Source organism: Grammomys surdaster, unplaced genomic scaffold (assembly GCF_004785775.1).
Source record: "Grammomys surdaster isolate TR1022 unplaced genomic scaffold, NIH_TR_1.0 126013, whole genome shotgun sequence".
Classification (NCBI taxonomy): domain Eukaryota; kingdom Metazoa; phylum Chordata; class Mammalia; order Rodentia; family Muridae; genus Grammomys; species Grammomys surdaster.
The window spans coordinates 1431521-1458383 of NW_021620828.1; the positions used below are offsets into that span (position 1 = coordinate 1431521).

The 26863-nt window shown below is 46.5% G+C and overlaps 1 protein-coding gene across 1 annotated transcript in view; it reads left to right on the forward strand.

Annotated features, from left to right (window-relative positions):
• The window catches only part of Vwf (von Willebrand factor), a 136800-nt gene that overhangs the window by 90118 nt on the left and 19819 nt on the right, over positions 1–26863 (forward strand). Inside the window, exons 28-42 of the mRNA XM_028754414.1 lie at positions 2164–3545; positions 5828–5944; positions 6035–6175; positions 6470–6613; positions 7768–7932; positions 8792–8835; positions 9140–9317; positions 14894–15114; positions 16477–16669; positions 17108–17449; positions 18974–19173; positions 23007–23109; positions 23558–23632; positions 25100–25204; positions 26567–26772. Coding sequence (XP_028610247.1) covers positions 2164–3545; positions 5828–5944; positions 6035–6175; positions 6470–6613; positions 7768–7932; positions 8792–8835; positions 9140–9317; positions 14894–15114; positions 16477–16669; positions 17108–17449; positions 18974–19173; positions 23007–23109; positions 23558–23632; positions 25100–25204; positions 26567–26772 — 3616 coding nt within the window. The remainder of the gene's footprint in view (positions 1–2163; positions 3546–5827; positions 5945–6034; positions 6176–6469; positions 6614–7767; positions 7933–8791; positions 8836–9139; positions 9318–14893; positions 15115–16476; positions 16670–17107; positions 17450–18973; positions 19174–23006; positions 23110–23557; positions 23633–25099; positions 25205–26566; positions 26773–26863) is intronic.

Below are 26863 nucleotides of genomic sequence, written 5' to 3' on the forward strand. Positions count from 1 at the left end.
CCACCCACCCACCCACCCATCTCTTTGAAGTACTGTTGGGTTTATTTCTAGTATCTGATTTTCTTTAAAAGGTGCTATTCCATTCTCAATGTTTTAAGGAGATTTTTTTTATGCTTCTCAAGAGTTTTTACCCCACCCCCTTTTTTTGTGGAAAATAGGTACCATTGGGGAGTGCATTGTAATATCCCAATGTGTGTAATCAGCATGGGGTGGTGAACATTTCTACCTCACTCTAACTGGGCATCACATCCAATCTGAGGACCAGTGCCTATGCATATTAAAGATTTTGGGGGAATCTGTAGATGTAGTAAGGAAAAGGAGATGAGATTCTTGCCCCCAAGTATAACATAAGCATTTTGGGGCTGTGGTCCAGGCCACAGACTTTCAGACCCAGGCAGGAAGACATTCACTAATGTCACCCTGGGCGCTTGCTGGAACAAACTCTGGGAACCTGGCTTTGGGAAGGTGAGGGGTCCTGAGGGTGATTCCTGGGCTTTCTGAAGTCCTGCCCTTAGGTAGGGAACATTTATTAAAATGTTGACAGAGTTAGCGCCACTCCCTGACACCAATCAAGCCTAAGGGGGACTTTGGCTCACGGGGGAGGGGCTGTGGCTGCAGCTGCCAGAGCCAGATCCTGCCGCCACCATCTGTACAAACAAGAGTGAGCACTGCCCATGGTGAATTTTCTAGCAAACACAGGAAACTAGGGAGTATGTCACTCATGCACCGTTAACCAGGGATCGAGGCCATAAATTGTGGGATTATGAGGAAGTAGGAATTAACTTCCCAGTAAGATCCTACTTACCTCTCTGGCACTGAAACAGACATGAGGAATAAGGAAGGGGGGGGGCAATGTTCACTGTGAGATTACTTGTGTCCAGCTCAAAGGGAATGAAAACTCCAAGCATCTCTTGTCCCCTCAGCTGGCCCGCAGAGAGGCACATGATGATCTACATGAGTGTTTCAAGGCAGGTTAGGGACATTGACTGGCAGCTAGGCCATGGGACATACTCAGGATTTAGGGCACTGTCACCTTCTTGTATTTACTGTAAAGATGAAAGGCCAAGGGTGCGGAATGGAGGAGGCTCATCCTGTGTGGATCCCCACCACAGCCTATCTTGATTTCCCTCATGGTCTGGCCTACCCCTTTGCTTTCTAGAGCATGGCATGGTTGAAGAATACAGTAATTACAGAAGGCTGAAAACTTGTCTGGTACTAGAGAAATCTATAGGCTGGGCAATGACTCAGTGCAGACTTGTGGGCATCATGGAGCCAGGCTTGAGGGCTAGCCAGTACTTGGTCGACAGCGTGTCTCCCATCTGCCTGTTGGCAGAACGGGTGACGGAGCTATCGTCCGTCACTTCTTAGATGCGACACGTCTAGTCCTCCAACATCCTGTTTGTGCTAGATGGAGCAGTGATTTTAAACTCCTATCCCTCTTCCTAAAATCTTCTTACTTTAGTTTGTCTTCTTCTCCTTGAGGTCCAGCATCATTAAACACCGGTTCAGAATCCATACGGCTTAAGTTCTCATAACGTCTATAATGGTTTCTACTGTAAAGCATTTATCTCCAGTACAACATTTACAAGTCCCGGCGTGTGCCAACATTTTAGAATGTTATTTGTCCTCAGAGACACTTATAAGAGGGTTTGAATTATAATTAAATATTAATGTGGCTAGAGGCATAGATTGGAAGGAAATCAACGTTAAATGGCTATGGAAGGCTTAGAACAACAGATTATTTTTCAGGTTCTAAAGTGGATTAAAACTTTAGTAAGCCTCTGCTTCCTCCTTACCCCGTCTGTGTCTCTCTTGCTGTCTCTCTGTTTCTGTCTGTCTCTATCTCTGACTCTCTGTCTCTCTCTGTCTCTGTGTCTCTCTGTCTCTGTGTCTCTCTGTCTGTCTCTGTCTCTCTCTGTCTCTGTCTTTTTCTCTCTCTCTCCCTCTCTTTCTCTCTTCCTCTCTCTCCCCCCCCCTCTCTGTTTGTGTGTTTGTGTGAGTATTTCAGAAACATCTTGGAAAAAATGTCAAAAATGGCATCTCACTCAGGCGAGACGTGCTTGATGGGACCAGGCAGGATGTTCTATGGGGGACCTGCGAGGCAGTCCTATCTGCCCATAGGTCCTTCCTGAACCATCGTGGTTTCTTTCCCTTCTGCCACAGTCACTGTGACGGTGTGAACCTTACCTGTGAAGCCTGCCAAGAGCCCGGAGGCCTGGTGGTACCCCCAACAGATGCCCCAGTCAGCTCCACCACCCCGTATGTTGAGGACACCCCTGAGCCCCCCCTGCACAACTTCGACTGCAACAAGCTGCTGGATCTCGTCTTCCTGCTGGATGGCTCGTCTATGCTGTCCGAAGCTGAGTTTGAAGTGCTCAAAGCTTTTGTGGTGGGCACGATGGAGAGACTGCACATCACTCAGAAGCGCATCCGTGTGGCAGTGGTAGAGTACCATATCGGCTCTCAGGCCTACTTTGATCTCCAGACCCGGAAGCGGCCCTCAGAGCTTCGGCGTATCACCAGCCAGATTAAGTATACAGGTAGCCAGGTGGCCTCTACCACCGAGGTTTTGAAGTATACACTGTTCCAGATCTTTGGCAAAGCTGATCGCCCTGAAGCCTCTCGTGTCATTCTGCTCCTGACTGCTAGCCAGGAGCCCCCACGGATGGCTAAGAATTTGGTCCGCTACGTCCAAGGCCTGAAGAAGAAGAAGATCATCGTGATCCCCGTGGGCATTGGGCCACATGTCAGCTACAAACAGATCTACCTCATTTCACAGCAGGCCCCTGAAAACAAGCTCTTTTATCTCTCTGGGGTGGATAAACTGGAGGGGAGCAGAGATGAGATCATCAGTTACCTCTGTGACCTTGCTCCTGAGCCCCTGGCCCCTACTCAGCCTGGACAGGTAGCACACGTCACCACCGTGAGTCCAGGGATCTCTGGGCTCTCATCACCGGGACCAAACAGGAAGTCCATGGTTCTGGATGTGGTGTTCGTCCTGGAGGGGTCAGACGAAGTTGGTGAAGCCAACTTTAATAAGAGCAAGGCGTTCCTGGAGGAGGTAATCCAGCGCATGGACGTGAGCCCGGATGAAACACACATCTCAGTACTGCAGTATTCAGACACCGTAGCAGTGGAGTACACCTTCATCGAGGCCCAGTCTAAGGAGGATGTGCTTCGGCACATTCAAGAGATCCGCTACCAGGGTGGCAATAGGACAAACACTGGGCAGGCTCTGCAGTACCTTTCTGAGCACAGCTTCTCTCCCAGCCAGGGGGACCGGGAACAGGTACCTAACCTGGTCTACATGGTCACAGGGAACCCTGCCTCGGATGAGATCAAGAGGTTGCCTGGAGACATCCAGGTGGTACCCATTGGGGTGGGGCCCCGTGCCAACATGCAGGAACTGGAGAGGATCAGCAGGCCTGTCGCTCCCATCTTCATCCAAGACTTTGAGACACTTCCCCGAGAGGCTCCTGACCTGGTCCTGCAGACATGCTGCTCCAAGGAGGGGCTGCAGCTGCCCACCCTCCCCCCTCTCCCTGGTATGCTGGTGCCCAGTGTGTAATGACCTTGTACTGTGGGCATTATCTGATGATGCTCTAACCCCTGGACTCTAGTGCTAACTTCTGGCTCTTGGCATGTGCTCAAAGCCCTGCATCAGCCCACTGGTATTTGTCCTACCTTCCAGGCAGACAGCTTCACTGTCATTCTTTTGGTGGAAAGGGTCTCCTCTTATTGCCTGTGATGGTAGAAGTCCATTGTTAACATTTAAAGAGTACAGAGAATATACAGAAAAACTTGCATGTCTTATTAACCCCGGCTTCCCTGCCCAGTCCAGATTGCCTTCTGCCGGGCAGGTGACTTCTGCTAGTTTTGATGATGGTTAGCTAGCTGTCCTTTGGGCCATGCTGGGGCACGTACCTTACGTTCTTAGAAGCAAGGCAGAGAGGCCAGGTGATGCATTCAGGTTAAGCACGCAGATCCAGAAGCGGGAGTCTAGAACTGCCACTCGCTAGCTGATAATTTTGGGTTTCCCAGTCTCCTCATCTATGAACGGTGGATATCAGCAGCTATCTGTGAGATGCTTGAGACAGCATCCGGCACGCAGTGATGGCTTTACTGTTGCTTGTTGCTAAGTGCTGCTGTTACTGTTGCTTGCTTGCTTGCTTATTTATTTATTTATTTATTTATTTATTTATTTATTCTTTGTTTTCAGTTGGGATCTCACTGTGTGACCCTGGCTGGCCTGAAACTCTCATATAGACCAGGCATGCCTCAAACTTACAGAGATCCTCCTACTTCTGCCTTCTGAGTACTCGGATTAATTCGTTGCCTTCTTAACCTATACTGGTATCAACTAGTACTATACTAGTAACTAGTTTGTCTGTTTCTGTCATCAGATAGACTAAGGTTTGAACCTCTGGCTGGGTCCAAGCTAGGCAAGTGCTCAACCACTGAGCCACCCAGACTGGCCTTAAACTTACTCTGTAGGCCAGCTGAGCCTTATAACTTACAGAACTCCTGAGTTGACAAGCTGGCGTCCTCACAGCAGAAGAACCAGTTACTTTTAGTGTCTTTCCGTTTCTGTGCTCTGCCTTTTTTTTGTTTTGTTTTGTTTATAGCCAGCCTCACAGATTGGCTAATATCACTTTGATTTTTCTGCTAATAAGAAAAGTACCTGGGTGGTCAGCGTGTGTTCTGGCTGGGCGTTTCCTTCCTGTGGCTGCAGCTGTGGCCAGCTTGAACTGGAGTGCCTGCCATTTGGGACTGGCATGGGACAGAGAAACTTTACCTGCCCTAGGGACTCGAAAACAGACAAGCCCATTTTCTTTGCTTTTTAAATGAATGTTTTTAGCTAACCCATAAGATACTGGGGCTGACTATATTTTTGTACTTAGAGTACTTTGCTCATATTACCCTGTCCCACTATCCTTCTCTGTCCCTCTTGCTGGCCCCTTCTTTCTTTCAAATAGCTTCCTTCTACTTTCACACGTGCACGTGTGCACACACACACACACACACACACACACACGGACATATGCACACACAGTTGATATATAGATTCTTAGATTCGGCATATGAGAAGGGATATGATGTGTGTGAGTTATTTCACTTAGAACAGTGATCTCAGCTCTGTCTGCTTCTCTGTGAATGACACGACTTCCTTCTCTCCCAGACACAGATGCTACGTTTTCTTGACGTAGCAAAGGTCACGGTCACAGCCTCTTTCCCAGTTACATGCTGTTCTGTCTCTTTCCCCTTGTTTCATCCAGTTTTAGACCCAAGAACATGGAAGCGTATTTTCTTTCTCTTACTGTCTAGTTAATTCTCAAAATTATGAGTCTTAGAAGGATATATATATATACACACACACACACATATATATATAAATATATATGTGTGTGTTTGTATATGTGTATATATATGTATGTATGTATGTATATATATATGCATATATATGCATATATATATGTATATATATATGTATATATACACACATTCTCCTGGCCCCCTTCTTCCCTATAAACAGCCCCAGTCACTTTTCCTGCTATTTAGAGAGGGCAGCCTCTTGCTTTCATTTGCAGGCATTTGCACTGCCTGTGAATAGAGCTGGAGTCTTTTCAATGTCTGTCAATCCAGTGAACCCATAGATTCGGAAACTGTCTCCTCTGTCTTTCTACCTGTCCCATTCCCATGTTCTGACCTCCCTGGCAAACATGTGCTCAGTGGTGCCCTGAAGAGCTGCTGGCTGCTGTGGGGGCTAACGGCTGATCTTCTGTCAGCCCCTGTGACCGTGTACCCATCTTCTTGTTTCTCTCTGCAGACTGTAGCCAACCCCTGGATGTGGTCCTGCTCCTGGATGGCTCCTCTAGCTTGCCAGAGTCTTACTTTGAGAAAATGAAGAGTTTTGCCAAAGCTTTCATTTCAAAGGCCAACATTGGTGAGTGATGCCCGTGAAACGGCAGGGGAAGGAAAGGCTCTTCCTGGGGTTCACTGATTCTAAATGTTTCCCTTCTCCTTTTCCTGTTAGGGCCGAACCTCACTCGAGTGTCGGTGATACAGTATGGAGGCATCAATACCATTGATGTACCGTGGGATGTGACCCAGGAGAGAGCCCATTTACAGAGTTTGGTGGAGCTCATGCAACAGGAGGGCGGCCCCAGCCAGATTGGTAACGCTTAGAGCCACGAGCTCGATGCAGAACCTGTGTTCTGATCCTGATTCTTGGCTTACGTAACTAAGTGATCTTGGCCAGTAACGTTACTCCTTGGTCTGAGTTTCCTCTTTTGATTGGTGAGGAGCTAGATGGTCCTCTGTGTCTCTCTTCAGTCCCACTGAGTTTTGCTCTGTCGTAACCATTCATCTTTTGAATGTACCACGGGTCAGCCTTAAGCCCAGTGCTCAGAGAGCTTAGAATACTCCGTCCTGGTGATCAGTCTTCACTTGGACCATTCTTTCCTCTCAGGGAATGCACTGGCCTTTGCTGTGCGCTATGTCACTTCGGAAATCCATGGAGCCAGGCCTGGAGCCTCCAAAGCAGTGGTCATTGTCGTCATGGATACCTCCTTGGATTCAGTGGCCCTAGCAGCGGATGCTGCCAGATCCAACCGTAAGTATCCAGCACACAATCCCAAGACCCCACTAATTTGCTGCAGGAGTATGTGGGTGGGGACTTCCTTTCTCTTCTTTTTTCTTGAAGTGTTGGGCATTGAACCCTGTGCCTTACACACATCAGACAAACACTCTACCGCTGAGCTAGGTTCCCAAGCTCTCTTCTCATGCTCATGACCTTATTCAGTGTCATGGGTCTAAATATATTTATGGACCACTGACCTCAAAATCCAGACTTCTCACCTCACTTCAGCCTAGGCCTCAGACAGTTCCTCATCAGCTCTGCTCCGGCTTTACCTCGCTTTCTTCTGTTGTCATCTTGTTTGTTCTTTGGAGATGTCGGAGTTAGAAATCTCAGCCCCCTTGGCTCCGCCTTTTCTCTCACACGGAACACAATCAAATAGCTGCATCTTCAAAAAAAATATTGAGACCCTGGATGCTCCACACAAACCCTGCCGCCTCTTGCCTGCGAGAGTGCTCTGGCTTTCTGACTGGAACCTCAGCTCCTATCCTCTCATTGCTCATCAGCCTTAACACAACAGCTGTACAGACAAGTGCCTGGCACCCCTCCGTGGTCTTGGCTTTCTGTCTCCTTTGGAGAAGATATTATGTGGTTGCTGTGGCTGATGGGGCTTTGCACGCTCCAGGCTTCTCTTCCTCTCTTGCATGTTCTGTCTCCTCCAGCTTCCCCTCTGGGCCTTTATACTTGCTGTGCTCAATGTGTGGGACACTTCTTCACTAGCTGTATTCACGGCTCCTTCATCCTTACCTCTGGTCTTGCTCTGTGACATGATCATTGTCACTGTGCATTTTCCATCCTTTCCTATCTCATAGTTTCTTGCAACCATCTCTCTACATCTGAAAATGCCATACATGTATTATTTTGTGTGCTTGCCATCTGTGTTCTGCTGGTGTTGGCTATGAGGACAGGAGACATGGACTTTATCTGCTTGGAATGGACATTGCTTAGAACAGTGTCTGGTACACAACATTGGCTCATTAGCTCCTGCTGCCTGTGTGGCCATCTCCCTCACAGGCTTGCTGTGCATGTGGCCGGCTTGGATTGCATGAGTCTCTGTACTAGTGCTTGATGCAGTGTATATGTTGTGTTCACCTGACCATAGACCCTTTCTTGTTGCTTGGCTAATTTAGGAGTGGCAGTGTTCCCCATTGGGATTGGGGATCGGTACGATGACACCCAGCTGAGGATCTTGGCAGGCCCTGGGGCCAGCTCCAATGTGATCAAGCTTCAGCAAGTTGAAGACTTCCCCACCATGGTCACCCTGGACAACTCCTTCTTCCACAAACTATGTTCTGGTGAGTCTTCCTGTATATTTCTTTTTCAATTCTCAGGCAACCACTACCACCCTGACCACCACTGAACCAGAAAACCCATAAAAACAAAATTACTACTCCAAAGACTCAAAGATACCTGTATATAAAATTTAGTCTTAAATGAAGGTTGTCACATGGACCAGAACTTTCACGTTTCTGGTTGTGAAGGTGCACACTGCCACCTTTAGGGGTCTCTGGAGAGTTTCCAGATACTGCTTCTGCTTGGACTCTCCATCTGGAATTTTAAGGAGAGGAAGTCCTGGCTTGTTTGTGCTGAGGAATTTTGGATGAAAGAACTGGGAGACATAAGTAAGGAACTCCAGCATCCTAGTGGGCCACGGTCCTGTGCTACCCTCAGTATACATGCAAAGGGCTTTAGACATAACACCACCAAATCCAGTATTGAAGGACCACAGGCTAAATTGATTTTAGGTTAGAAAAAATGTTTTGTTTTCTGGCCTGGTTTTATATATTAATGTGATTGGTTTTAAATTAAAACCTTCTATAGAGTTATGGAGCCTTCCTGATGGATGGTAGTCATCTTGGCAGCAGTCAGTAAGCAGATCTCTTTCAAGTTTCATGTGGTCTAGTGGCCTGGCTTCACCTCCCTCCCCCAAGGCATGGAAGGAGAAAATGAAAGTGACTGTCATGTGATAGCTAATGTTATCACAGTTATTAAGCATCATAAAGTACTTCTGAAGGGCCAGAGGATAGTCATCTCCTGTGTAACCCCAGTGTGAAACCTGCTCACATTCCTTTGAGCTGTGCTGAGTAGCCGGTGCTGGGAATGTTTTGATCCTCGGTTACGCGGGTGACTAGAGTCTTTCTGTGTCTGTTTCAGGGTTTTCTGGAGTTTGTGTGGATGAAGATGGGAATGAGAAGAGGGTAAGTCCCTTCCTGCTGACTTGGGAGGATAGGTTAGAAATACATGTTGGGGCTCTTGTAATATTGACTGATTACTCTGCTAGGTCCTAGATTTATTCTCCTGCATGTTATTAGCCTGCTTTGTGGGGGGGGCAGGGAGGGGTCCCTATGTAAATTTTGTGTTATCTTTCTTGTCTCTTGTAGAACTTTCTTCCCAAAAGACTGCTGTCCAGCCCCAACCCATCCTGAGATGGTTGGGTGGACTTGGAATTGGTGTGCCTCATCCTGGTTGGCCCTTTCTCAAATCTGTTTTCTCCTTCTGTAGCCTGGGGATGTCTGGACCTTGGCAGATCAGTGCCACACAGTGACTTGCTTGGCAAATGGCCAGACCTTGCTGCAGAGTCATCGGGTCAATTGTGACCAAGGTCCCCGGCCTTCATGTTCCAACAGCCAGTCTCCTGTTCGGGTGGAGGAGACTTGTGGCTGCCGCTGGACTTGTCCTTGTAAGTCTTTCATTTCCCAAGTCTATACTGTGTAGGGGAGCAGGTTTTCAACTTGCTGGATAGACAACCCATGTGGAAGGATCATCACTGCCCCATCCCACACACATACACTCCTTCCCTCTTTGGGAGACCCTCCTTTCTCCGGATAAAACAGAACCACAGGAAGCATTGCTTCTCTGATGTTCACAGTCAGCTTGGCCACTTCAAGTTAACTCTTTAAGAATGTGCATCACTGAGATGTCAGAAGTATAGCTGCATGCACGAAGCACCTCCAGAGCCCTGCTCTTGAGTTGCAGTTATAGTTGTATGGGGCTGCATGCAACTGTATGCTATCAGGTGGCCTGGTATAAGAGCTGGGCACAAGTCCATCCCCTGTAAGCCCTCTGCCTCACTGTTGGGAAAAATAGCCTCTGTGATGGCTTGTCTCAGCAGTGGGGACAGACATAATTGTGGGATACAGTCAGAACTGGGTCTTACATCTTGATCTCCCTTCAGAACACATTTAATGGGATACATTTCCCTTCTGGCTTAGGTGAAAATGGTCCCAGAGCTCATGTTATAAAGAATTCTATAGCCACGTCAGTCATCAGACAGTCTCAGTTTGTAACTAGATGGCTGTGTGGTGATTGAAACTTTGAACTTGATTAGAGTTTAGATACCTCCCAGGACACAGCTTCCGAGGACCGCCATTGGGAAAAAAAGTGTGGGCAGTTTTTCTCATAGTTGGGAATTCGAAGAAGGGGATGGATGGGCTCAGAAGGCCCCTCGGGGCTGTACAAAAGCTCCCTTGAGGCTTTCCTGACATCCTGCCCTGGGCTTCTTCTGTTCCTAGTCCTGGCTGGCTGCTAGCTCTCCACACTAAGCTTCCGGAGCCTTTATATTCAGTCTGCTGTGACTCACTATCCATCAGAGACCCGCTCTTTGGCAGTTCTCTTAGGAGGGACTGCTTTGAGTACAGCCCCAGGCCATCCCTTTTAGCTCCCATCCAGTCTGAAAGATCAGTGCCCCCTTACCCCACCACTGGGACCTAGTGAGGAATTCTCCAAACATTGTCTCCCTTGCTGTCTGGCCACCTGTAGCCAGAAGATCCTTCAGACAAGAATCAAACACTGATCCTGAATTCCCTGTGACTGAGTGGGACACACATGTATCTCCTGCTTCCTGAGATTCATGCTCACACTGGGTGTGGCCCTCTCATTTGTCCCATTAAGGGGATGTACAACCAAGGAGGTGCTCTTGTCAAGGTGGCAACAAAACTAGATTGGGGAATTAACTCCGTTTAAATTGAAAGCTCTTTTAGAATTAGAAGTCTCTCTTGAAATAGTTTTATTGGTGTATATTCATTGCACATAGTGACGGTGTACATAAAGTCAACAGAGACATGCCTCTGTTCCAGGGCTCTAACGTCCACTGATGACTGTTGATTGATAGGCTTTTCTGTACCGCTTGCCCAGTAAGGAGGGATTTCAATTCCCATCATCCCCACCACATGCATTAGAGAGTTCAACCAAAAGGAAGAACTTCCCCACCTCTCTCATTAGTTAATTGGTCAGATCAATTATTTATGTTAATCCAACCATGTCATGGATTCTTACCTTTCTCTGATTTGAATAGCCAGTGGGCTAGTGTCAGTGGTTGTTTTTTTTTTTTTTTTTTTTTTTTGCCTCACAGGTCCCAAGTGTGGCCCTGGGACACCTTTGTGATTTGACTTTAGTCCTTTCCACATGTTTCCATCCTTCCCTTTCTCAGACATCAAGAAAGCTTGAGTCTCATTGTCCATAATACATTTGGCTAATTCTAGAAGACATGTGCTATTGCTTCACAATCAATATGAAAAGCAAGCCCACCAACTAAAGCATTTGTGTGCAATCCTTTCTGTATGCAGTCTCAGAGTGAGATGGGATTTTCAGAGTTATTTATATTAGTTCCCCCCACCCCGCCCTTCTCTGGCTATGCTGTTTACTACTTTTGTTTTTATTGCACTTTTTAAATAGTGTGATAGTCCACACTGACAGTCGTTACTGTGACATTTCCACACGCATGTGTGGACTTTGATGCTGCTCACCTCCCCTTTTCTTCCTTCCTCAGTCAATCGTTCATTAATTGGGAAGTCAGTTTTTAAGAATGCTTTTTAGTGTCTCCGTGGCCTGCCCATCGGTTGTTACCCCCGTCTCATTTTCCACTGCCTCAGTTCTTAATTCACTTCTGCATTCTTTCTAGAAGATGTTGCTCAGGGGTTACATAACTTTGTACATTGTTTTTGACAATTCTGTGACAGAATTTTTTTTTTCCACTTCATGAACTGTTTGATACTTGTACCTGATGCCTGGCAGGGGGTGTTCTTGATCTTTGAAGTTGAATAGTTTTGCTCTTATCATTAAAATAAAAAAAAACAAACAAATCTCAGGTTTACTCAGGACCAACCGATCTGGGGGGAAAATACCAGACATTTGTCACGTGTTTTCATCATCTAGATTTGCATCTTTCTTAAGTTCCAGAATCTTCTCATGAGTCAGACTCAGTCTTTAAATGTCAATTCTTTTCTAATGCCTTTTGAAGGATTCCACTTTCACGTTGTCTCGACCATCTTCCCCTTCCTGCTGGCTTCTTGCTTTCTTTACTGTTTCTCATTACATTTTCATTTTGGTCTATTCTCCCTGGGCCCTTCATTTTGTGATTTGATTTTAGCCATTTTTTTCCATCTTTCTTTCTCCAGAGCCCAGTCAACTTTTTCAACACCGATTTCTGTTTTGTGTATTTCTTTTATTGTCTGTTTTCTTGCTTTGTTTTGTGTATGTGAGAGCACATGCGGAAGTCGGAGAGCTCAGTTCTTTCCTTCCGTCAGGTAGGCTCTGGGGACGGGAGTCAGACCATCAGTCTCAGCAGCATGAGCACCTCGCTGGCCTCGGTTCTTCTCTTAGTGTGTACAGTTCTTCTTCGAGGTGGTTTTTATGGTTTATAAAGTTTTGAGTATATTTTAATTAGTGTATATTACATCATACAGTTTTCTCCTGTGACTTTTTTTTGGGGGGAAGAAGAGTTTCCATTGAGTGAGGAGCCACTTTAAACATCATTTTGATAGACTCCTGCCACTGTCTTCTTTGTGTGATCAGGGGTTTAGGAGGTTCACACTCAATGGAGCCAGTGCAGGAAAGCTATCTCCTCAAAATATGCCCAGAGATTTATGACTTCTGGTGTTTTAATTTTTTAAAAAAATGTCTTTCCAGACCCCTGGTTTTCCTTTCTGTTCCTTTTTATGTATCCCTTCTCAATTGTCAAATAACCTTCCCTTTCCTTCCCTTGGTTTTTGTTCTGGGAATCTGGCACCTCACACGTGCTAGGCAAGCACAGTACCACTGAGCTGTTTCCACTTCCAGCGTCTCTTTCAGTCTTTATGTTTGTCAGTTGACTTGTAGTGTGTGTCCGTTGTTCTTGACAACAAGACTAAATGTTTAATGTGGCGCTCAGTTGTAGATACTTCTCTGCTCTGTAGAGTGACTCTGAGATACCAGAATGTGGAAAAAGCGAGAGAGGAGGTAAAGTGGATTCTAGGGCGCATTGATGAGTGGTATAATTTGGAAAATGTTTTGTAGCTTTCTGATAACATTTTATTGTGTATGCCTCAGATTCTCATTCTGTAGTTGGGTTACTTTAACCTTTCCTGTGTCACGGGAGTGTGTCACACAATGGAGTGTGTCAAGAGATGTGGCTCATTACAACAGGTAGGGGCTGGAAAGATGGATCACTGATCAAAAGCACTTGGCGTTCTTCTAGAGGACCCAGGTTTGATTGCCTCCCACATGGCAGCTCACTCTATGACTCCAACTCCAGAGGATCTGATGCCTTCTGGTGTCCACAGTCACACTGGACTCACAGTGGTGCACAGACACACATGTAGGCAAATACAACTAAAAGGAAGAAAGACAGATGACAGACAGACAGACAGACCTTGCCAGTAAACAGAAGTACACTGTGATGATTTGTTGAAAGATAAATCAGTATTCCGAAAATGGAAGTACCTAATTTCTACATGCCTCTTACACTGTTGAATTTCATCTGTGACATCGACTTAGTCATAAGATTTACAGATCTATTTATCAAACATAAACATGTCACTTACTGTTAGGCTGGTGTCTAGTCTAGATGGCAGCTCTTATGGACAGTCCCCAAGGTAGTGGTTGCGACCTCATTAGGCAACAGAAACAGGAGAGGATCCATGAAGTCTAACAGTTTAACCATGCACTTAAGCAAGCAACTGGCAAAACACAATCCAATTCTGAGCCTCTTTGTTTCTAACTTACTATGTCACAGTTGATGTGGTGGTGGACAGAGCCATTCCAGATGACAGTCTTTGTCTTGGGATTTAATGACCCATTGTCATTGGTGATTGAGGCTGTTTCCTTGACACGACACTGTTAACAGCTGAATAGTAGGGATTATTTTACTCAGTTCCCCACAGCTATGTCAAAATACCTGATACCACAAAGTTACTCACAGTCTTGGGGATGTGTCTGTGGTCACCTGGATTCATTTGATTTTTGGACCATGGTGAGGCCGCTTATCCTAGCAATAACATGTGTCAGGAGAGGGCTGCTCACCTCATGGCTAGGATGGAGGGGCTGGTGTGCTGTGTTCCCTTGAAGGGCACACCCTTCATAACCTAACTTCCTTCTACTCAGCTAGATCCCTGGGAGTCCTCCAGTGCCATCAGCCGGCAGGCAAGCCTTGGGGTACACTTACACAAATCCCAACGGGCCTCGCTAGCAGCATGAGTCTCCTCGGGGTCGTGGCATTCAGTTTGTTACTTGGAAAGGGATATGTGTTCAAGGACTTGGGTAGAAGCCATGGAGACTGCCCAGCTCTGAGAAATGGTGCAGCTGGCCCTGCCAGTCATATGCTGTGTTGATAGTCACCTGCAAAAGTTGGCAGTGCCCCGGGCCTACTTATGAGTAGGGGTTGTTGGTGGGGTCTCACTGAACCTGCCTCTCATTGCTTTTTTTTTTTTAAATTCACTTCAATAAACAAATCATGACTTGTGTAAAAAAGTCATCTCTAATGTCCTTTAAGTCCAAGGCTCACTTTCAAATCTGGAGCACTGGTACATTCAAAGCGGGGATATTTTCTCCGAGTCATCTTATATGGAAGCACAATGGTTAGCGGTCCCAAATTGCTTTAATAGGGACCTTGAGAATTTGGTGGTTATGTGAGTAACTATGGGTCCCTGAGTGAGCTCTGAGACCTGACTGTTTATTTTGGCCCAGGAAACATTTCTCCTGTTTAATCTCTTACGGGACAAGTCACTGCAGTCACTAGTGCTGTTAGCTGGAGGGACACGTGTGTCTTGAGGTGAAATCTCTTTACAGTGAGGTCGTGAATCGCTTGCTTAGCTCCTCATGATTTCAACATTAACATTGCACCCCTGAAGCTTCACTTTCTATCCTGGACCAGCTCCACCTCCCTCACCCCAGTGGCTGGTTCACTTTGTCTATGTACAGCATGCATGACTGCATCACTGCAGGCGTGCGTGCAAGAGACGGGCTGGTACTGTCCGTCTAGCATTTGCTTTCTCCGCTCAGGTGTGTGCACGGGCAGCTCCACTCGGCACATCGTCACCTTCGATGGGCAGAATTTCAAGCTGACGGGAAGCTGCTCCTACATCATCTTTCAAAACAAGGAGCAGGACCTGGAAGTGATTCTCCATAACAGGGCCTGCAGCCCTGGGGCAGCGCAGACCTGCATGAAGTCCATTGAGGTTAAACATGCTGGCCTCTCTGTTGAGCTACACAGTGACATGGAGGTGAGAGGGGTTTCCTGTGGGATCCGTGGCAGGGGCAGAGCGGAGCTTCAGGAAAACCACACGGAGTGGTTTTAGCTGTTGCCGCCTGGGAGTCAGCCTTACACTTGACTAGCAGGGCACTTCCTCCTTCAGTGAGGTTCCTTGCCATCTCCCCGGGCTTGGCATGATTTCATATTGCTCTGGGTCCAGGCTTGGGAGAGCGGATCAGTTTTAGATAGCAAGTTATGAATTTAGTCCCAGTTTCTGGCACTGATAAGAAACTAGGTTGGCACCAGGACCATGGACACAGTAGGCATTTCGAGCCCAGTGCTCAGGGCCTGGGGGCTTTCCAAACAGAAATATTTAATGCCTAAATCAGGGCCTTTGAAAATATTTAGGGCCTCGACAAAACGTACGGCTTCAAAATTTAGAGAGGAGACTGCCAACTGCTATAAATAAATGTTTGATTAAATGCTTACAAAAGGTTATATTATGCCAACTGCTTTACTCGTTCATTTAGAAGTCATAAATATTTCATGGCGTGAAAACAACTTGTAGATGAGGTTTTTCTCACTTGGTAAGAATTTCTGAGTATGAGCACTAATTGCTGAGAAATCAGAGCTAGTCATATATCAAACGAGGAGCTCATAGCCAAAGGAATCTTAAACTCAGAGTGATTAAAAAATAAACCCTTCCAAGATTTTTACAACAAAACTACATGTGAGTACATTTTTAATATCTTTGATGCGCTCCACGGAGAGGTCTCAGAAGGAAGACGGGGGACTTGGAATCATGCCGGCAGGTGCTTCTTCCTGGAGACGACGCCCTAGTAGTTGGTGCAATGGCAATTTCTCTGGCCTATTGGGAAGGGGTCATTGTTGCCTACAGAGGTGCACTGACCAGGTCCCCCAAAGCCATGGGCTTTCTGGTTCAGGTGCATGCTGCCTGCATGTTCTTATACAACTCTATGCAGTTTATATTCAAAACCTCTTTATTCTGGAAGAGCTGCTGACAAGCACCAGGCTTTGTGGGTGCCTCTTGAGTCAAATAAGTGTGAGGAATGCAACGCCCCTTCAGTAACTTCAGCAAGAAGCTGATGAGTTCTAGGATGAGCTAGAACAGTGGTTCTCAACCTGTGGCTCACAACCCCTTTGGACGTTGACTGACCCTTTCACAGAGATCGCCTAAGACCATTGGAAAGACACGGGCATTTGCATTACAATTCACAACAGTAGCAAAATTACATTTATGGAGTAGCAAGGAAATAACTCTATGGTTGGGGGGTCACCGCAACACGAGGGACTGTATTAAAGGGTCCCAGCGTTAGAAAGGATGAGAACCACTGAGGTGGAATGGTTGGTGATCTTTCTCTTGTCTGAGCAGATGGCAGTGAATGGGAGACTGGTCCTTGCCCCGTATGTGGGTGAAAACCTGGAAGTCAGCATCTATGGCGCTATCATGTATGAAGTCAGGTTCAGCCGTCTTGGCCACATCCTCACATTCACACCACAAAACAACGAGTTCCAGCTGCAGCTTAGCCCCAAGACCTTTGCTTCGAAGATGTATGGTCTCTGTGGTAAGAGGGGGTTCTCTCTGCTCTCCTCTGCTTTATATTCCTTTCTGTGTTCTCTCTCTTTCTCTCTCTCTCTCTCTTTCTCTCTCTCTCTCTCTCTGTCTCTCTGTCTCTCTCTGTCTCTCTGTCTCTGTCTGTCTGTCTCTCTTGTCTGTCTCTCTCTCTCTCTGTCTTTCTCTGTCTGTCTCTGTCTCTCTGTCTGTCTCTGTCTGTCTCTGTCTCTCTCTCTGTCTCTGTCTCTCTGTCTGTCTCTCTCTCTGTCTTTCTCTCTCTGTCTCTCTCTGCCTCTCTCTGTCTCTGTCTCTCTCTCTCTCTGTGTGTGTTGGTGCTTAGATTACTGAATCCTGTTTCAAGCATCCAGTAACGAGGGATTGAGCATCCTTGCAGGTACAGAGTGGCTTCGTCTTTGCCACTGCTGTCTTTTTGTCGTTGCTGCTCCAGGAATCTGCGATGAAAACGGGGCCAATGACTTCACGCTGCGAGATGGCACGGTCACCACAGACTGGAAAAGGCTTATCCAGGAGTGGACCGTGCAGCAGCCAGGGTACACATGCCAGCCTGTTCCTGAGGAGCAGTGTTCCATCTCCGACAGCTCCCACTGCCAGGTCCTCCTCTCAGCGCCGTTTGCTGAATGCCACAAGGTCGTCACGCCAACCACATTCCACACTATCTGCCAGCAAGACAGTTGTCACCAGGAGCGAGTGTGTGAGGTGATTTCTTCTTACGCCCATCTCTGTCGGACCAATGGGGTCTGTGTTGATTGGAGGACAACTGACTTCTGTGGTGAGTTCCCGCATGTGTCCCTAAACCTTGGAGACAAACCAAGAATAGGCTCACTCACGCTGTCTGGCCTTCAGAGTCTCATCTGCCTAATGAACATCAAAATCCCTGTATTTCCTATTAGGAACCACCATGTTAGGATCAAACAAGACTGCAGATATAGAAGCCCTTCAAATACAGAATTTTTATATTCAAATAGTTGTGAATTTGATGTTTTAGACACAGGTAGACATCAGCTAAGTGTCTAATTTGAAATCCTACCAAGCTGGAATGAACATCCATTGGGCAGGATCTTGACGTGGGGAGTGGCATTTTGCCTTTTGACTCCTCAGAACTGCTCACTTACAAATGGGAACGCTAGTGTAGACCTTGCCCTATCGAGGCCAGCCTTCCTAACTGGATCTGCCTTTTGCTTTTCATTTAAAATGCACAGAACACCAGAGTAAGTCTGATATGGATCCTGTTCTCACTGGATGAAAAAACAACTAAAGATACCCCAGTCAATGAAATCGTTGACTTTTCATACCTGTGTGTCTCAAAGTCCACCATCACAGAGTTCTCAACCTCTTTAACCTGGAGCTGAGGATGTGGGCAGCTCATTTAGTGATTGGCTATTCTCTTAGTCTCCATGCGCCTCAATTTTGGCAGGGGAGAGCAAAAGACCTGGACTACTCCACTCCTCCTCCCCCCCCCCAGCCATTCTTTCAGTTCTTGGGTTTTATGTTGATGACAATGGTTTTGCTCCTGCTCCACCTGCCTGCAGACTAAGGGGGAAAGGCTGCTTTCTGCATTGTGGAAAGCCTCTTCTATGTTTATTTGCTTTGTGTGTGTGGTTTCACTGTTTACTGTGCACACAGGGAAAAACCCTGTGCTCTAGGTCTTTGGAAACCACCGTGTGGCTGTGGGAGGGAGTTTGCCAAGCCAGGTTATAATGTGAGAAGGGAGGTGCTTTGTAACTTCTCTCTCAAGGCCTTTCCTCATCACCATAGTGTCTTTATTTAAGAGGATTTTTAAAGTCTCAGATAGATCTGCATCCCATTGGAAGAACATCAGAGTGTTTCCTTAAGTGGTTGGGATTAGATTTGGCTGCAAGTAGCAGAGAAGTAGGAATTCTTGTCATCTAGGTGATCAGAGGGAGGTGGCATCTTGGATACTGGGCATGGCCATCTTCCCCACGGTTTAAGATGGAGCTCTAGGGTCCAAATGGCAGTATGGAAAGGAGGCATGGTTGTCTTTTAAAAATAGAACAGATTCCTGGGAACCCTCCCATAGGATACTGCCTCCTTCTTCTAGTCAATTGGTCAGAATGTAGACATGTGATTGCACTTAGCCACAAAGGAGGTATTTCATTCCTTATTCTGAATGGTTGTATGCGGGGCAAGAGTTCTAGCACAGTGGAAGGCGGAAGGATGAATACTGGGGAAAACTGGTCATGTCTGCTCTAGCAAGTTTGTCAGATGTTGGCTGTCCTTCTTGTGCTTCTGGCTGCTATAGGCTATAGAGAATGACCTCATTCTCTGTCTTCAGCTATGTCATGCCCGCCGTCCCTGGTGTATAACTACTGCGAGCGTGACTGCCCTCGGCGCTGTGATGGGAACACTAGCTTCTGTGGGGACCACCCCTCAGAAGGCTGCTTCTGTCCCCAACACCAAGTCTTGCTGGAAGGCAGCTGTGTCCCCGAGGAAGCCTGCACTCAGTGTGTTGGGGAGGATGGAGTCCGACATCAGGTAGGAGCCTGGCATCTCCTTCTCAGTGGATCAGCCCCTCCCCCTTTCCACAGCAGGGTTGACTCTTATGGAATCACGGAGGGATAGGAAGGCTTTGGAATCAGACAGATCTGAGTTCGGATCTTGGTCTCCCATGGATTAGCTGTGGCATTAACATGTTAGAGCACCATTAGTGTTTTTATTCATGCATGTTGAGTGGTACAGGAACCCAGGAGGGAAGGAGAAAATAATGTTTTATAAGGTGATAGCTGCCATTTTCAGACTTACTTTGTACTTTGTATATTATCTTCATGTTTCCTAAAGATTTCTTTCTCCAGGCATTTGCAACCACAAATTTGTAACCAAAGACTTGTAATCTGTGGCCAAATGAGTCTAAAGTGCACAGCTAAATAGTTCAGGACCTTTTTCCATTGCAGGAGTCCATACTGCTTTTAATGAACAAATGCGACATGTAAATGTTTTAGCAGGTTTTTACTTCTTTGATATATTTGATTATGAAGTGCTAGCATGTGTTCCTGCATGTGTGTGTGTGTGTGTGTGTGTAAAACATCTCTTGAACTTAGGTTCCACCAGAAGATACTACCTTAATCTACATTGCTTCTAAATACAGAAAATCTTTGAGGGGCCAAGTTCAGTTAAGTTTCCTGTGGACCCAGCTTGTAGAGACGGGTTTGTATATTGGACTCAGAATTCAAGGCTCAGTGTAACTCCAAAGACCTTGCACTTTCTGTCATTCAAAAGGGTCTTTACTGCATTGTTACTGTGATAATTTGCCTGGAGATCATTGTATCACCAATTCTGTTAGCTTTCTGGGAGCTCATGAGAGCTCTTCAAAAGGATATTTAATGAACTCTCCCATTGGTCTATAATGGTGGTCTTCTCTTGTCCACGTTGGTAGCATCTATAGTTGCAAGATTAAGTGCACAGTAGTCTGCCCAGTGATGGTACAAGCATGGCAGATGTAGGAGCCTCTTTGGCTTCTAGTAAAGGGGATGCACCCTCTAGACTAAACCCACCTGCCTCAAGGAGGACCTTTTCCCCTTAATGCACCAGGTAGGGTGGTTTACCTCTGTAGGCACTAGTGGTAAAGCTAACCAATCAAAGAGAAGAAAACAATAGTCACAATAGCTATCCTGTTTTGTCCATGACTCTGTAAGCCAGGAAGTAGATCATTTTTGATTTCCTCCAAATCCCTGTAGGGTCATTATCACATGTCATACATGGTTAATGGATGAGAAGTCCAAGCTTCATATGGTGTGAATCATACAACGGGACTGCTGTTGACAGCACCAGGTTATCCTGTGTTGTCCCAGCCCTGCCACGGACCCCAGGAGGAACTGCTAGCTAAGCACTGCTCTGACTGGGCATTGATATGAGCATACACAACTGATAACACTACTGACTGGGTGGGGTCTTTCGCTTTAGGTGAGTTATTGAGTTTCATCCCAGCGAAGCCCCCCTCTTTCTCTTACTAGGAACAGGTGAGTAAGGGGAAGCCAGCCACACTCTTCCACCATATTTCCCATTGGCAAAGTAATTAGGTACTTGGACATACGATTCCCTATCGAATTCCAAAACCTAACATTTTCCTCCCTGATCCCCATGGCTCCCAGGTTTCTGCAGGGTCTAAGTAATGCCATTGCGTTTATGTGTGGTGTCAACACCCAGTGAGGGGAAGGGCAATACACTTGCTCCTCTCTGAAGGTAGAGATGGTCTTGCCCCTTTTCCCTGGCTTCCTGTGTTGAGAAGCTTACTCTCTAGAGTGTTCCAGACTCCACAAGTGTCAGATGTCTACAGGTCCCAAAGGCAGGAAATGTGTGAATTTTATTGTAATGTCTTAGTGTGTTCAACACCCCCCCCCCCGTCTCTCTGACTCTGTCTCTCCTTTTCTGTTTTCTTCACCTTCAGCACAACAAATTGGAATAGGCACATGAGTTGCATTAAGGAATCTGTCCAAGCACTGCACTAGTTTGGACATAAGAACAGTTTTTTTTTTTTTAAAAAATCAAGTATAGAATTAATCAAAACCTCTGACGAGAGAACACAGCCGGTTTTAGTTATTCAGAAAATAGAGTTTAAATGGGAGAAAACAAGTGCTTATCCAACCACCTGTGTTCCCAGCATCCACTTTAAAGAGGAGAAAGAATGAGAATCTAATATGAAGAACATTTCCATTAAATGAATTTTTAGACTGAAAAAGAAAGCCCAGAAAATCTTCCTTCAGGGAAATAACCAGGGCTTAAATCTGTTATACCCCGGGAAAAGGAAAAATATTTACCAGTTTCCATAGCTCTTGTTTGTTTTACAAAATGCACTGTGGAGATGTGGACTTTCGGAGCTGGATCAGATGGGGTCTGGAGTCCTGCACAGGCCGTGGGCTTCTCAAGGGAGCCACTGCTGGCTTTGCACTGTTCAGAGTCCCACTTCAGTGCAGGGGGACATACATCCCTTACCCTGCAGCCTGTAGCCTGGCACCTCTTCTCTTCTGAGACTATGAAGCTCCAGCTCAAGCTAGGAGCTGCGTTTCTTTGCCACCTTCCACTGAATCTTCCAGCTACTGGTGGGTGGTGTATGGTGACATGCTTGTGTCTTTTGGCTAGCCTTGAACACTTCAGTTTTCCTATGCCACACTCTCTGCAGGCTGTTCTTTTGGCCTCTTTATTTAATCTTTAACTCCAGCTATTCTTAAACCTGTTCTCCTGTGCCTTCATCTGGAATCTGTAGATGACAGTTCAGCCTGCAAGCAGTTTGGGCCTGTGTAGCAGCGCCCCCTGCTGGCAGGTTTGCTGCACAGTCCTGTGGTGACTCAGGCTGAACTACTTTTTCAGGGGCAGTTGATTCTGTGTTGGGGGTGCTTGGCTAAAGCTTGCCAGGAAGGTGGAAATTCTAGAGAAGGAAGTTGAATGACCGTTTGGGGGTGGTATCTTTCTGATGATGGGTTCCAGACCATCAGCTTTGTCGGTTTTGCACGTGCTTCAGTGGGAGGCAGGTTAACTCTACTGCTTTATCAGCACGACTTTCTGATTAAAAAAAATAAAAGTCTTATTCTTTAGGTACCCGAGGTCCACATTTAGAGAGAAAAGAAAAGAGAAAATCAAAACATTACAGCAGGACTTTCCAGCTGTTACCCTCAGCTTCCTGCCCCAGAAGGGAGTCAGTGCTCTGTGTACCTTCCCAGGGATTCCAGGCCTCCGCCTGAAACAGCAGCTGCTTAAAATTTTTTATTGTGTTTTGTTTTCATCTTGTGTCCCTGTCCTCCCCACTTTTCTTCTTCTTCTTCTTCTTCTTCTTCTTCTTCTTCTTCTTCTTCTTCTTCTTCTTCTTCTTCTTCTTCTTCTTCTCCTTTTCCTCCTCCTCCTCCTCTTCTTCTTCTTCTTCCTCCTCCTCTTCCTCCTCCTCCTTCTTCTCCCCATCCCTCATTTCTTCTTTTTCTTGGTACAGGTTCTTATATTTATCCCAGGCTGGCTTAAAACTCCAGATCCTGCTGCCTCTGTCTCCTTATTGCTGGGATTACAGGTATATAAACCCCGCCCACCATCATGCTTCTCATTCTGCTTTTTTAATAGTTTTCTTCTTCTGGTCTTCCTCTCCTCCATCCTGTTTATAGTCAGCAGCTTTGTCTATTTAACATGTTTCTTTCTCTGCAGGGTCCTGTTACAAGCAACACAAACTCAAGTAGATTGGCAAGACTGTCACAGGGCCTTTGACTCACCACCTCATCCTCTTGCCCAAGAGGGCAAGCCAAGCCCTCTTGGCTGGAGTACTGACTTGTATGACTCGGTGGCTCGAACTGGAGTGTCCTGTATGGCTGCTTAGCCTTTTTTCCCCTTAGTTCTTAGAGACCTGGGTCCCGGACCATCAGCCCTGTCAGATCTGTATGTGCCTCAGTGGGAGGAAGATTAACTGCACTGCCCAGCCATGTCCCACAGCCCGAGGTAAGTGAGTCTTCCCTGCCTGGTGTCCCTGATGGAAGAAGGACTCTGTGGGTCTCCAGCCACCTGGTCATACACATAACGGACCAATTCAAATAAAGGTCCCATGGAGGGGTTTTTCTTCCTGAAACCCCATTTCTGCTTGCTACAGTCAGGAGTCCCTTTTTGGTACCTGGAGTAGGTACTATCAGATTTACCCCTGTCTTTCCACCCCAATGCTTGCATCAGACTCAGAGTCTTCTGAAAGCTACGTCCGAGGATGTAGCAAGACCCATTGTGAAGATCTGCTCAATCCAGCATTTCATCCTGGTCCCATGGCCCAGATCCTGTGAGAGCCCCAATCAGGGTCTGTGCTGGCTTTCAGTGAATGAGAACTTTGAAAACCTTCCCTAGGCTAGACCGTACTTGATTTGTTTTTCTTTTGAGTTTTGTTGCTATTCTTCTCCTTCAGCTCCCACATGTGGCCCTTGTGAAGTGGCTCGCCTCAGGCAGAATACAAACCAGTGCTGCCCGGAGTATGAGTGTGGTAGGTGTCTACTCAGCAAATTTCCTCCAGGGTCCAGAGCCCAGGCTAGCCCCACGTGGGTCAAACCATAGTTGCTCCAAAGGAAGGTAGGAAAGGGCTGGCTGGGTTGAAAGAAATACATCCCCCCCCCAAAAAAAAACCCCAGTGTCTAACAAAGTAGCTTTAAATGTGAGGTGTAAGAACAATGAAAACTTGGTAGGGGGATGGCTGGAGCTACAGAGATTTGCTGAAGAAAATGTCACACTACCAAAAGATGTTTCCTGTAAGATTCTGAGGATACTCGCTATGGGGAAGACAACATTCAGACCTTCAGCAAGCTGCTGTATGTGGAGCGGCGTGTGTGTGTGCGTGCACACTCGTGTGTGTGGTGACAGCAAGACTCAGGGAGTTCAAAGAAGGTCAAGTTGCTGCATGACAGGGAGCTAATGACATTCTCATCCCTGTCCATCAAGTGTGTTTATTAATTCATTCTTCAAAGGCAGAACTTCAAGGGAGAGTGGATGGACCACAGGAGAGGTAAGGAAGCCAGGATTCTAGGAAGTTGATTTATACTGATGGCGTTTATCAGATATCAACACATATCATACAGAGGTTTCAGTCTGGTTTGAGAACAGATTTATCAAGCAGGTCTCTGAATATTGGCAATAGAGAAAACTGAGGGGAGGGTGGCATCATTTAGGTCCAGTCTTCCAGCTTATAGACAAATTTAAATTTCTTTAATATGCCAGGGACTGCACTCTCATTAGTTCATGAAATCCTTGGGCTAACCTAGTAAGTAACCTGGTAAGTAACTTGGGATAGCCTGGTGAGTTTCCACTGTACAGAGCAGAAACTGAAGTCTAGAGGATTCAGTCTTAGCTGAAAGCTGCAAGTCTTTGCAAGTGATAACATACTTAGGAGCGTAGTCAGTGTGAGGTAACTTGACATCTGTTATCCATGATTTGTCTATCTATCTATCTATCTATCTATCTATCTATCTATCTATCTATCTATCTGTCGTCTATCATCTATCTATCTATCTATCTATCTATTTATCTATCTATCTGTCATCTATCCATCAATCTTCCTTCTGTGTATCCAAGCATCTACTCACTTAGCCACCTCTCATCTGTCTTCCATGTACCTATCTCCTATTCACATCTTCCCTCCCTCCCTTCCTCCCTCCCTCCTTCCCTTCTTTCATTCCTTCCTTCCTCCCTCCCTTCCTTCCTTCCTTCCTTCCTTCCTTCCTTCCTTCCTTCCTTCCTTCCATTCCTATCCACTTATCTATCCATTCACCAACCATCTAATGTGTCATCCCTCCCTCATGTCTAATCTCCACCCACCACTATTGTCTAATCTCCACCCACCACTATTGTCTGTCACCATCCCCTTAAAACAGTAAAATTCCACAGGAGAGGGCATGCAGCTCTCAACATGAGAATAACCTCACCAAATCTGCATGAGCCTCTTTTTCTTGAACCCCAGTGTGTGACCTGGTAAACTGCAACCTGCCTCCAGTGCCTACATGTGAAGGAGGGCTCCAGCCAACCCTGACCAACCCCGGAGAATGCAGACCCACCTTTACCTGTGGTAAGGCCACTGTGGGGTTACTCTCTCCTGGCCTTGGGAAATCCTCTTCTGTTTAGGGGATCATGACAGTTTCACTCCTCTCTTCAGCTATCTGAACCTAGGTTTAGGGTACATTTGGAAACAAGGCTTAAGGTCATACTTAGTTGAGTCCTCTGACCGCCCTGGCTATATCCACTGCAGGTCTCCCAGTGTGGACACGGCTGCAGCCATGTCATTTTGGGGATACATTAAGACACAGATAAGGGTCACGGAGAGGTAGCTCAGTGGTTAAGAGTAGTGACTCCTCTTCAAGAAGACTGAGGCTCATTCCCCAGCATCCACATGGTGTCTCACAACTGTCTGTAGTTCTAGTTCCAGGGGATCTGACTCCCTTATCTGGCCTCTGCAGGCATCAGACTTGCATGTGTTGCGCAGATATCCATGTAGACAAAATATCTATAATAATATGAAGCAGACAGACAGACACAAAGCAGCTGTTGGGGCTCAGGCAGTTAGACTTCAAACCCTGCAGTTATTCGCTCTCCTGTCCCATCTGCCACCGAGAGGATGACATGATGCCTTGCCTGTCTTCATCACTGAACCTTATTTTCAAACTTATTGGGGTGTTTTCCTCCGGAGGTTTATCTGTTTAATCATCACACATATTTTCAGCACAGAGGTGGGCTAAAATTAGGCATGGAGTTCTGAATTTAGTTACCAAGGGTCCATTTCAAGGCCAGGGGTGTTCTTGGATGCCTACTTTGGAATCTCACTTGAGTTCCTTGATGCAGACTTTGAGGGTGGAGGAGGCACATCATAATGTGGTTGGAATTAGGTGTGGGATGCAGGAAATGGGCGTTAGCATTTATACAATAGCACTGTGGTTGGGACAGCATTGCGGATAACCTTTCATTTTTACATTGTTGGAGATGGTAAGATTTGGGGGGGATGATGTCTGAGGTACTGAAGTGGGGAGAGCATTGTGTAACCTTTTAGGTCAGCCATGGTATATCTAGGTCCCCTGGGATTCAGGGGTTCTGTATCTGGTATCACTCAGAGTCCATAGCTGGGAGGATCCTGCCTTGTCTACGAGTTTCTGGGGAATGCTAGTACAGGGGTTGAACAGCCTCTGAAATCTCTATAAGGATTCTCGACCTTCCTTTTCTCTTCCTTGGTGCTTCCTTTGGAAGAATGGCTGTTGGTATTTGTTTGTTTGTTTTGTATTCTAAATGCCCTATAGCTGCTAAGCTGGGTGTATGTGTGTATGTGCATGTCTAACTTATTATTATGGGTCCAAGGACTCTGCTGCAGTCACTTAGGAGCACAAGTGGAGAACAGTCCTCAGTGTGTCGGGACTGAGGGTATCACCTGTGTCCACCCCAGCCTGCAGGAAAGAAGAGTGCAAAACAGTGTCCCCACCGTCCTGCCCCCCTCACCGGACACCCACCCTTCGGAAGACCCAGTGCTGCGATGAATTCGAGTGTGCTTGCAGCTGTGTCAACTCCACGCTGAGCTGCCCACTTGGCTACCTGGCCTCGGCCACTACCAACGACTGTGGCTGCACCACAATCACCTGTCTCCCTGACAAGGTAGGCACTGCCCAACTCTGGATATGATGAGGGCTTATTTATTACTCCGCATAGATGATTTGAATGTCTCAGCCCTCATCCCCAAACCAGG